Source organism: Nicotiana attenuata, unplaced genomic scaffold, assembly GCF_001879085.1.
Source record: "Nicotiana attenuata strain UT unplaced genomic scaffold, NIATTr2, whole genome shotgun sequence".
Taxonomy (NCBI): Eukaryota; Viridiplantae; Streptophyta; class Magnoliopsida; order Solanales; family Solanaceae; genus Nicotiana; species Nicotiana attenuata.
The window spans coordinates 48,096-60,462 of record NW_017674646.1 but is presented as its reverse complement, the minus strand read 5'-3'; the positions used below and the strand labels follow the sequence as shown (position 1 = coordinate 60,462).

At 40.7% G+C, this 12,367-nt stretch overlaps 1 protein-coding gene across 1 annotated transcript; it reads right to left on the bottom strand.

The window, feature by feature from the left end:
* Positions 1 to 7,935: 7,935 nt before the first annotated feature.
* LOC109219060 lies at positions 7,936 to 8,997 on the bottom strand. Its single transcript, XM_019383473.1, has one exon. The coding sequence runs from the start codon at positions 8,995 to 8,997 to the stop codon at positions 7,936 to 7,938; it is 1,062 nt and encodes a 353-aa protein (XP_019239018.1).
* Positions 8,998 to 12,367: the final 3,370 nt, after the last annotated feature.

Sequence of the window (12,367 nt, the reverse complement as noted above, 5' to 3'; positions counted from 1 at the left end):
AATGAAACAAAAGTACTTTGTTTTGTTTATTTTCTTCTTTATTTTTAATATTAATTAACTAAATAAAAACTAAAATAGTAAAATGGAGTTACTTAAATGACAAAGGTACTATTATTTTTGTATTTTTTATGAATTATACCAACTAAAGATGCACATAAAAATGCAAACAAACACAAATTTATGCAATCAAATCCTAAAAATCAAATAATTAACAGAAAAATCCTAATTTTATGTATTTTATAGGAATAATTCAAGCGAGGCAAAAATAACGTGCTCACAACCGGTATACTTTGCTGGCTCCAGTATAATATACTGGAGACTGGATCACTGATGCTCCAAACTCCAGTATATTATACTGGACCATTATACTTGCTGGAACTCCAGTATATTATGCTGGAGTTCTAGTGTATTTATTCTGGAACTCCATCATATTATGCTGGAGTTCCAGCATACTATCCTGGAACTCCAGTATAATATGCTGGAGTTCAAGTATACTTATGCTGGAACTCCAGCATAATATACTGGAGTATTTTCCGGGTTTTGAACAGTGTTTTCGCTCAGATTTATCTTTACATAAAAAGTGGCTAAATTTCGATTACTTTTGAAATTGGGCTATTTTTGAACGACCAGTTGTAAATCTGGCTATTTTTAAAAATCACCCAATTATATGTCTAAGTATATAATGTTTTTGGGGTATAGTCCTTAATTTTGTAGTTGCTCCGTCATGATTATAACTTTAGTTGTTGATATCATAGTTGCACTGTTAAATTCTTTTGACCACAAGAATACAACCCAATGAAAGAAATGAATGGAAGAATTGCAAGGAACAAATAAGAATGACAAAAAGTTATTCTAATTGGTTTAATCTTTTGGAGAATAGCCAAGTGACTATAGTTGTGAAACCTTGAGGAGCGCTAGAAAAAAAAAAAATTGGCCATTGAGTTTGTTGTTGTTGTACTAAAGGAATATTTTGGTCCTTTAAACTTTTCCCATATATTCCTATTTAAATTCAAGAAGTAATAAGTTCCTACAACATGAATATTCAGTTTAATAGCAATCTTTTCTTTGTTTCCAACAATTCAATAGTAATCGAATTGTGTGATAATCCAGTTCATCATAATTCAATTAAGAAGTTGATAATATAGATTTAAGCATAACGGTAATGGGAATAAAATAATTAAACCTAACGCCACTAAATCCTTGAAAATTAAACATAATGCTATGTGTGTGTATATATATACACACACACTTAATCCAATTCAAGTCTTTTAATTTGCATATGAATATTTATATGCAAGCAGAAAGTTTTATAGTTGTTCAATATTTGATGATGTTTGTTTGTTATATAATATGGATATTCATAATTAAACTATTTTCATTAAACAAATCATTTTGATAAAGTACAAAAGTTGCTATGTTACAAATACCAAATACTATTTCTTCTAATTTTGAATTATACTTTAAAATCGTCTAAATATATGTATATTAAAAAAACATATAACTTTGTGCAATATCTAAAACTTTGAATTCAACCAAAAATTTACCCAACATTCTAATGGATGATCTAGTTTCTTATGATGATGATGATGGTAAGTGTTATTTTCCTTCTTATATAAAAAAGTCACAATATAGATTTTTAGTAATATAAAACGTCATGAAATTGAAAACAGACTCCATTCTCCCTCTTGTATACAATTAGATATACAATTATATATATATATATATATATATATATATANTATATAGTAAAGAAACATACCTTGTTGAAAGATCGTGACATGCTCTTAGGTTGGAATTTGACTTGAATTTGCAGCACCAAAAGAAAGGAAAAATACTTCTTCTAGCAAATCACAACAAACTTTAATTTGTCCAAGGGTGTTAGTGAAACACATATAACGTGAGTTTTTCCAGTTTACATAAAAGAAATTCTAACTACTCTCTATTTGTTGGATTTGAAAAAGAATTAATTAAATCGATCAAATCAAGGTAAGCAATAATATTACTTCCTTAAAGTTGGAGAATGAGACAAAATGGATAGTGAAACCATTTCTGATCTTCAATAATTGTACCCACAAGTTTGTGGATATCATAAAAGTAGAAACACTTTAAGTAATTAATTAGTTAATTTATCTTTATATCCTCATTGCTGTTTCTCAGAAAAGAAACGCATTCAGGCATTCTTATGCGTTTGAGTTAGATCGGTATACACAAGGGAGTATAAGCGGTGGCTTAGAGTGGCATTCGAGTTAGATCAAATCATAATACAAGGGAATATGAAGCGGTGGCTTAGAGTGAATAGTTGTGACTGAAGGAGCATGGGGTTGAAATGGTCGTGGCTGTTTGGAGGGTTAATTTTTTTTTTTTTTGAGTAAGTAAAGTTATTTATGTTATGAGGGGTATTAAAGTAATTTAACTTTTTAGAAAAGGGCTTCATGCTTTTATAGTAACTAGTCTTAATATACGTGCGTTGCACGTGTATTATACGTCTATTAATAAGAAAATTATAAAGTAAAGTCGAATTATGCGTAGTAGAAATTGATGCCGAGATAAATACAATGTTCATTTAATTCAAAAAATAAATATTAACGCATTGATATACATAACAACTTGGATTAAAAAATATAACTACTAATTATGGGATTAGAAAACATATCCTATGTAATGACTTCATATCGTCCCCATCACTAAATCATGCCAAAAAAAAATTACAGATAGAAAAAAAACAAGGAGAATAAGTATATGGTTGGGGATGTGTCACGACCCAAAGGGTCATCACCGGATTTCTTCCTATTTCCGTGCTTCCGAGGCCTTGAAAACCTCGCTTTTAGTTGCCTCGATTTGCGTGCGCAATCCGGGCGCGAAGCCGAAAAGCTTTTATGTTGAAATATGTGAACTTTGTGAAAAATTTGAAGAATTTTGATATTAATATTGCTAAAGTTGACTTTGGTCAATATTTTTGGTAAACGGACCCGGACCCGTAATTTGGCGGTCCCGGAGGGTCCGTAGAAAAATATGGGACTCGGGCATATGCCTGGAGTCGAATTTCGAGGTCGAGAGCCCGAGAAATGAATTTTTCTGTGAAATTATTTTTCTGAAATTATAAAGGAAAATAGAAATGAAAATTGATTAAAAGACTATGGTATCGGGCTCGTATTTTGGTTCCGACACCCGGTACAAGTCTTAAATATGTGTTAAGCGCTTTCTGTAAAATTTGGTCGAAATCGGACGTCGTTTGACGTGTTTCGGACCTAAATATCTAAAATTTGAAGTTATGAAGTTTGAAATGAAAATGATGATCTTGAGGCTTGATTCAATGATTTTGATGTTATTTTGGCGATTTGATCGCTCGAGTAAGTTCGTAGGATGTTATTAAGTTAGTGTGTGTGATTGGTTAGGAGCCCTGAGGGCTCGGGAGTGAATTGGAGGTGGTTCGGGGTGTTTTTACACTTAGGAAAGGATCAGATTCTGCTACATTTTTTTACACAAGCATTTTGTTCTTCGCGAACGCGGCCTCAGGCTCGCGTTCGCAGTGCTTTGGTATTCCCCTCTTACGATCGCGTCCTACTTCATGCGATCGCGTAGTTCTAATTCCCCCTCCTTCGCGTTCGCATCCTTACAATCGCGAACGCGTAGCTTTACCAGCTTCCTCAACGCGTTTGCGTGGCCCCTCACGCGTTCGCGTATAACAGTCCCTGGACCCCCCAACATTTTCTTCTACGCGTTCACATTCTATTTCATGCGTTCGCGATGAAGTGTCCAGTTTACCCTTCGCGAATGCGGCCCCTTTCCCGCGAACGCGAAGGGCAATTTTGCCCAGCGAATTTTTAAGTTAAAAATAGAACAGTAGCTCGGGATTTTTCATAAAAATACACGAACTCCTTTCTTCTCCAAGCACTTAGGCGTCCATTGAAGCTCCCTTCCATCAAAACTTCTTGGGTAAGCATTGTTCAACTTGTTTTCTTCAATTTTCTTTACTAATCACTAATTTCCTAGCCCTAAATCATGAATTCAAAGTAGAAAAAGGGGGTTTTGGGTAGAGTTAGGGCTTTGGGGATTTTGGGTGATTCAACCTCAATTTGGGGTCGAATCTTGAAATAAATTATATATTTGAACTCGTGGGGTTATGGGTGATTGGGTTTTGGTCCGAGCCTCGTGTTTGGACCATGTGGGACCGGTGTCGAATTTTGGTGTTTTTGGAAGAATGATAGGAATTTCATTTCTAGGCTATGGGATTATGTTTTTGAGCCCTTATTGATATTATTGAACTAATTATGCCTAGATACCATTGTTTCGGAGTCGGATTGTAGAGGAAATGCGGTATTTGAGGATTGATTGCTATTCTTTGGACCGAGGTAAGTGTTTGTTCTAACTTTGGCTTGAGGGAATAGGATTAGGATGTTATTTGCTACTTGCTAAATGTGGAGTACGGTGTATAGGCATGGTGACGGTTATCTATGCACCGGAGTCTAGCATGACCGTGAGTCTTAATTGCTTTTAATTCGAATGATGAGACACAATTTCTTTGTTTAATTGATAAATTTCATATAATGTGAACGGTTGAGGAAGAATTGTGATTGGTATATCTTGGAGCGTGGGCTCGAACAAGAATGTGATAGTTAAGGAAAGAAGTGATTTAAAAGAGGACGTGTTGTGATTATTCCCTTGCCGGGACGTGTAGACTATTATTATGTACTCTCCCTTGCCGGGATATTTGGGCTGTTAGCTGTACCCTTGCCGGGTTAAAGTATTATGTTGTCGAATTCCCCTAATGGGGCCTTCTTTACAAAGTCAGATATTATATACTATGATATGGGATCATGTGGCACGCCGTCCACTTATATGTATATATATTATGAAATGGGATCGTGTGGCACGCCGACCACTTTTATATTATGAAATGGGATCGTGTGGCACGCCGTCCACTTATGAATTAAGAAATGGGATCGTGTGGCGCGCCGACCACTTATATATATGAGCTATGGTATCGAGATAGTTTCGTCGTTATATCCGTTGATCTGTATTCGCTGTATTTTTTCCGAGCATGCCCCCTTCCCCTTTTTAGTTGATATTCTCTGTTGTTATTTCTGTTGCCTTTTATATATATATCTGCACAGGTTTTTTTGGTAGGTCCTGTGTAGCCTCGTTACTACCTCGCCGGGGTTAGGCCAGGCACTTACCAACACATGGGGTCGGTTGTGCTGATGCTACACTTCTGTGCTTTTGTGCACAGATCATAGTACCGGAGCAGGCACCTTTGGTCAGCAGTAGGAGCGTAGGGAGCTTACTTCAGTCCGGAGATTTCCGAGGTAGCCTTGCTGGCGTCCGCATGGCCCGGAGTCTCTCTTATCTCTGTCTTTCGTTTGATTTCCCTTGTATCGGATCAGACAGTACTGTATTCTTATTCAGACTTTGTGTTTAGCATTCAGTAGAAGTTCGTGAGTTAGTGACACCAGATCTGGGTAGAGGTGTATTTGAATTTCCGCACTTGGTTTCAGTTATTTATGTTTCGAGACTTCCGCTTTTATATTAATTGCCTCGTTCTTCTTTATACTGTTAATGATGTTGAGAGAAATGTTAAATTAATTGGCTTGCCTAGCTCCTATTAGTAGGCGCCATCACGTCTCCCGAGGGTGGGAAATCCGGGTCGTGACAAGTTGGTATCAGAGCACTAGGTTACAAAGGTCTCACAACTCGCGGACAACCTCGGTAGAGTCTGAGGGATCGGTACGGAGACGTCTGTATTTATCCTCCAGAGGCTACGGAGTTAGGAAAAGTTTCACCTTTGTTCTTTCCTGTCGTGCGATTCTGTTTCTCAAATACTGATTGTCTTTCTACTCTGTTCTTTCGCAGATGGCGAGAACACGTGCTTCCTCTTCTACCGCGCAGCAGCCCGAGCCCCCAGCAGCTCCTGCGAGGGGCAGAGGCTGAGGTCGTGCCAGAGGCCAAGGCCGGGGCAGAGCTCAGCCCCGAGCAGCAGTCCCAGAGGTGGAGCCTCATGTTGATTATGATGAGGAGGCTCCAGCCCCAGCAGCTCCGGTGGGCCCTGCTCAGGTCCCAGAGGGGTTCATAGCCACCCCAGTTCTTCAGGACGCTCTGGTCAGATTGGTAGGCTTTGTGGAGAGCGTCACTAGAGCGGGTTTGCTTCCAGTAGCACCAGCCACTTCTCAGGCTGGAGGAGGGGTTCAGACTCCTGCTACACGTACTCCGGAGCAGGTAGCTCCCCAGGCACAGGTTCCAGTGGTGCAGCCACCGGTGGCAGTTCAGCCGGGTATTGTGACTCAGACCGGCGATGGAGCGGCTATGTCCTCAGATGCTTTGTGGAGGCTTGATAGGTTCTCCAAGCTCTTCACCACCACATTCAGCGGTGTTTCATCAGAGGATCCTCAGGATTTCTTATTCAGCTGCCATGAGATCTCCGGACTATGGGTATTGTGGAGACCAATGGGGTCGACTTCATCACCTTTCGACTGGCAGGATCCGCCAAGACTTGGTGGAGGGACTATTGTTTATCCAGACCAGCAGGGTCGCAATCATTAACTTGGACCAGTTTGCAGAGTTATTTTTGGAGAAGTTTCTCCCAGTTACTCAGCGAGAGGCTCTTCGCAGGCAGTTCGAGCGCCTCCAGCAGGGCTCTATGACAGTCACACAGTATGAGACTCGGTTCATTGATCTGGCGCGCTAAGCTGTTGTTATACTCCCTACCGAGAGAGAGAGAGGGTGCGGAGGTTTATTGATGGATTGATTCAGCCGATCCGTCTCCAGATGGCTATGGGAGCTGGTAGTGAGATTTCTTTTCAGGAGGCGGCCAATGCGGCCGGTAGAGTTGAGATGGCTCTTGCACGGGGAGGTGGTCATGGGTCAGACAAGAGACCCCGTCATGCAGGTAGATTCAGTGGTACCTCGTCTGGAGGTGGGGATTCTTATGGTAGAGGCCATCCTCCGAGGCCCTTTCAGTCAGCCCTACAGGTCTCACATGGTACTTCAGGTGGTCGTGGCTCTCAGCCGCAGTCTTCTGACCAGCAGCTTTTCAGTTCACCATCAGCACCTATCAGCGCACCACCACTCCGTTATTCTCAGCAGCCGAGGGCTTGTTACACGTGTGGCGACACGAGACATATTGCCAGGTATTGCCCTCGAGCTTCTGACAGCTCTCAGCAGCAGGGTCCTCGTCCTATGATTCAGGCATCAGGTGATCCACGGGCCGCCTAGCCAGCTAGAGGCGGGGGTAGAGGCCATAGAGGTGGAGGTACAGATCATAGAGGTGAGCTCGGACTGCCAGAGATAGAGGCCAGCCAGCAGCCGATCGTCCCAGAGATATGGTTCAGGGAGGTGGGGCCCAGCCCCGGTGTTATGCTCTTACAGCCAGGCCAGAGACTGAGTCTTCAGATGCAGTTATTACAGGTACTATTCTGGTCTGTGATAGGGATGCTTCAGTGCTATTTGACCCTGGGTCTACGTATTCATATGTGTCGTCCTATTTTGCACCCTACCTGACTATGCCTAGTGATGCTTTGGGTATTCCTGTTTATGTATCTACACCGGTGGGGGATTCTATAGTGGTCGACCGATTTCATCGTTCCTGTGTGGTAGTATTTGAGGGTCTTGAGACCCGTGTTGATTTATTGCTCTTAGACATGGTGGATTTCGACGTTATATTAGGGATGGATTGGTTGTCCCCGTATCATGCTATCTTGGATTGTCACGCCAAGACCGTGACCTTGGCTTTGCCAGATTTACCCCGATTGGAGTGGAGAGGGACCCTAGGTCATGCCACCCGCAGTGTTATCTCATATGTGAAGGCTCGACGCATGGTCGAGAAGGNTGTTATCATTTTAGAAATGATATTATAGACTGTAGTGCAGCAAGAGATAGGCCTGTATTCTCTGATTGAGCTTGGGTTCTTCACTTTAGGAATAAGGGTGACAACTGTAGTGTTTATAGGTTTATACATTTTCCCAGTCTTGAAGAATTCCAATACTGCCTCCACAATGTCATCTCCAATGATCTGCCAAGCTTTTTTAAAGAAGCATTCATTGAAACCATCCCCCCTAGTGCTTTCATATCATCAATATCTTTTAGAGCCTCTAGTATCTCTTCCCTTGTATAAGGAGCAATCAGTTGTAGCTGCTGATTCCTATTGAGTAGTGGTCCATTCCTCATCCATCCTGGGTGAATAGCTGGTATATTCTCTTTTGCAGTGCCCATCAGAGATTTATAGAAATCAGTTACTTCTTCTTCAATCCTCCTTGCCTCTGTCAGTATCTCCCCATTACTGTTTGTGAGTTTGGTTATTTGATTCTGAGCTTTTCTCCCCTTCATGCTAGCAAAGAAAGAAGCACTATTAGTATCCCCAAGCCTTAGCCATTGCACTCTTGATTTCTGTTTGTATATAGACTCCTCAATTTTATCCCATTTCTCTAGTTGCAATAGTAGCTTCTTTTCTTCTTCAAACAAGTGATTTGTAGGATCTGCATTCTTCATATTGTCTTGGATCTCATTCAACTCCTTCCTTGTATTTTTTATTTTCTCTTTGACATTTTTGAACTCCTCATTATTCAATAGTTTCAAAGCAGCTTTGACTGACTTTAAGTTCCTCCATACATCCTCCATTCTCTCATTCTTCCTTGTCCAGCTATTTTCCACAATCTTCACAAACTCAGGATGGTCAGCCATACAATTATAGAATTTGAATGGCCTCTTCCTGTTGTCCCTCCTCACCTCTAGTTCAAGTCCCAGTGGAGAGTGATCTGAGAACATAGAATTCATAATTTGGACTTGTTGAGGAGGCATATTTATCATCCAGCTATCATTTACAATTGCTCTATCAATCCTACTAAATACATGCCCATTTGTCCATGTGTACTCCCTTCCCACTGTTGGTAGCTCAGCCAAGTTACAATCTTCTATTGTTTCCTTGAAGTCCCTTGTTTCATTCTCGTGCACATCATTTCCATGCATTCTGTCCTCAACCCCTAAGATAGAGTTGAAATCTCCCATCATCAGCCAAGGTCTCCTGCATTGTACTGCTATATTCCTTATTATCCCCTATAATGCTTTCCTGTTCTGTATGTTATGAAGGCTATACACTGCTGAGAAATAGAACTCTACATTATTCAGAGTCCTAACCCTACCATGTATCATCTGCTCATGTTTCTCTAACACTGTATACTGAATTACATTAGGATTCCATATTACCCAAATCCTCCCTTTGCAAGTACTAGATGCATTATGACACCAGCCCCACCCAGGAAGAATTTTCTCAATTATTTTTTCTGCTTTTATATCATTTACTCTATGTTCAAATATTGCTATCATATCTACTTTATTTTCTTTCATAAACACCTTTATCTCCTTGTGCTTAAACACTTTATTAAACCCCCTCACATTCCATGTGACTATCATATTGAAACTATAGGTTTTTGCCCCATCCCCTCTACCTCCACTCCTCTACTTGTACTACATTCAGTATTTCCCTTTGCTTCTTGATCTTGTCCTGCTCCCATTAAGCTGTTGAAACCATTCATCACTTGAATACTTTGCCCAGCTCCTTGTGTTTTTTGCCCTTTTGCTGCAGATTTGTTTTTAACTATTTGCCAATCACCTCTATTCCCATCTTCTTTCTCCTTGTCCCTTTGTTCTTTATCATTAGTTTCCCCTGTCACCTGTTGATGTTGTTGTTGTGCTCCTGCCTCTTTATTGATAGGTCTCCATTCAGTTTTCAGCTTTGGTATATTCTTCTGTTGCTGTTGTTCTGCTTTCATCTCACCCCCTCCTATATTGTTTTGTTTCTTTAGACAGTTGTGGCCTAGTTGCAAACATTTCCCACAGTATGTAGGTTTCCAATCATACCATACCTCCTGCTCCATAATTCTTCCCTTTGGATCCTTTATCTTCACAGTATTTGGCAGTTCCTTTGTCACATCCACCTCTATCAATATCCTTGCATAGGATATTCTCTCATTGTTTGAAGTACATGCATCAGCATATATTGGCTGGCCGAAGCCACTACCAATTTTGCTTAATGCATTTGCACTCCAACAAAATAAAGGCAAATCAGGTAGTTTGATCCAGATAGGAATTGTCTTCAACTCTTCCTCATCAAAATCAAAATCAGCATCAGCAGTCCACGCCTTCATGATAACTGGTCTATTGTTTAACATATGCGGTCCTGAGTATATCACCCCATCCCTTTCCTCCTTACATGAAAAATTGATCACAAAAAAGCCCTTATTATGACAGTATATTTTTGGTTTCTTTGAGAACTCCCCTTGCCCTGCAATAAACCTCTCTATGGCCCCAATCGAAGGTGAGCTTCCTATGACATACACTATTGCTGCATTTTTCCATTTCTTAATTTCACTATCTATATCCTCCTGTACAAGTTCAACAATCACCTCACCCTTCACAAGAGTAGGTGGTATGAATTTTAGATCCATAACTCTTTTTGCCAGTTTGTTCTCCTCAAATAACCTCGCCCATGCTTTAGTTGGTTCTGGTTTAGATTCCAGCTCTAGTTTCCTTTGTGCTCCTCCTGCCTGAACAGTTGTCCCTTTGACACTAGTAGTTGCTTCCTTTTCCAGATCTGCTGTTGATTTCATCTGCTGTGATGTTCCTTCCGAGTTTGTTGTTTTCTGCATGTTAGCTGGTGTTACCCAAGCTCCTGTTTGAGCTTTGTTTCCTTCTAGTAGGGTTGGCCAGATTTGTGGGTCTGGTGATGCATGTTCCTTTCCTTTGTGTTTTGGCACTTCCTTGTCCAAATTCCCCCCGCTTACATTGTTCACCTCAGTGATACCTCCTTTGCTCAATGTAACAGTACCAGCCTCTCCGATTGTTAGTGGCTTTGGTGTTCCTACTCGCGGTATTTCCATGACTCTTCCTTCCTTTGAGCTGTTCTCTTCCTGAATCAGTAGCTTTGTGTTCTTCGCTGGTCGTCCTCGTGCTCTCCCCATTAAGACCGTGAGTCTTAATTGCTTTTAATTCGAATAATGAGACACAATTTCTTGGTTTAATTGATAAATTTCATATAATGTGAACGGTTGAGGAAGAATTGTGATTGGTATATTTTGGAGCATTGGCTCTGTCACGACCTGGATTTCCCACCTTCGGGAGTCGTGATGGCGACGACTAATAGGAGCTAGGCAAGCCAAATTATCAATTACCTCCTTTAACGAACCACGACAATATTAGAAATAATGAAACATTTAATAATAAAGCGGAAGTCTCAAATATAGCTAACTGAAAGAAATGCAGAAATTTAACTAATCCTCTACCCAAGACTGGTGTCACAATACTCACGAACTTCTACAGAATACTAAATACAAGGTTTGAATGAAACACAGGACTGTCTGCTTCGGAACAATGATAACAAACTGCATAAATTAGAAAGGGACTCCGGGCCTGCGGACGTCAGCAAGGCTACCTCGAATATCCCTGGACTGAAAGCTCGCTCCCAGAATGCTACTGCCACTCAAATGCTGCTCCAACACCTGGATCTGTGCAAAAAGATGCACAGAGTGTAGCATCAGCACAACCGACCCCATGTGCTGGTAAGTGCCTAGCCTAACCCCGGTGAAGTAGTGACGAGGCTAGACCAGACTACCAAATAAACCTGTGCAGATATACATATGCAAGTACAACAAAATAATAGCGGAAAATAACAATTTAAACTGGGAGGGGAGCATGCTTATGGGGTAGCACATAGAACAGAATATCAGGAATAACAAAAGAAACTACATATGATTACGTCTAGCACAGGATAAGGGAAAACAGACCACTTTCACTTGTTTCAATTTCCTCTCGTTGCAGGCGTGCAACCAGGTCCCATTTCATAATATCTCGTGGTCGGCGTGCCACACGATCCCAGTTCAAAATATCACGTGGTAGGCGTACCACTCGATCCCATTTCATAATATCACGTGGTAGGCGTACCACTCGATCCCATTTCATAATATCACGTGGTAGGCTTACCACTCGATCCCATTTCATAATATCTCGTGGTCGGCGTGCCACACGATCCCATTTCTTTCAACACAACACACAAAATAATCCCGGCAAGGGAGAAAAGATGTTATAATAAACTATCACGGTAAGAGAACAAGATAATATAATAAACTACCCCGGCAAGGGAAAACCAGCTATAACCCAACTTACTCAAATTCCACTTAACACAATTAAATCAATACTCAGTATCATCAATTACTGGCTCAGTGTTAAAGATTTCCAACCAAGTCCTCATAAACAACAAGTAAGAATTCGATAATATAGCAATTCAGGACTCACAGTCATGCTCGACACCAGTGTATAGATACTCGTCACCATACCTATACACCGTACTCGACAAATAGCAATTAGCAACAAAAAGACTCTA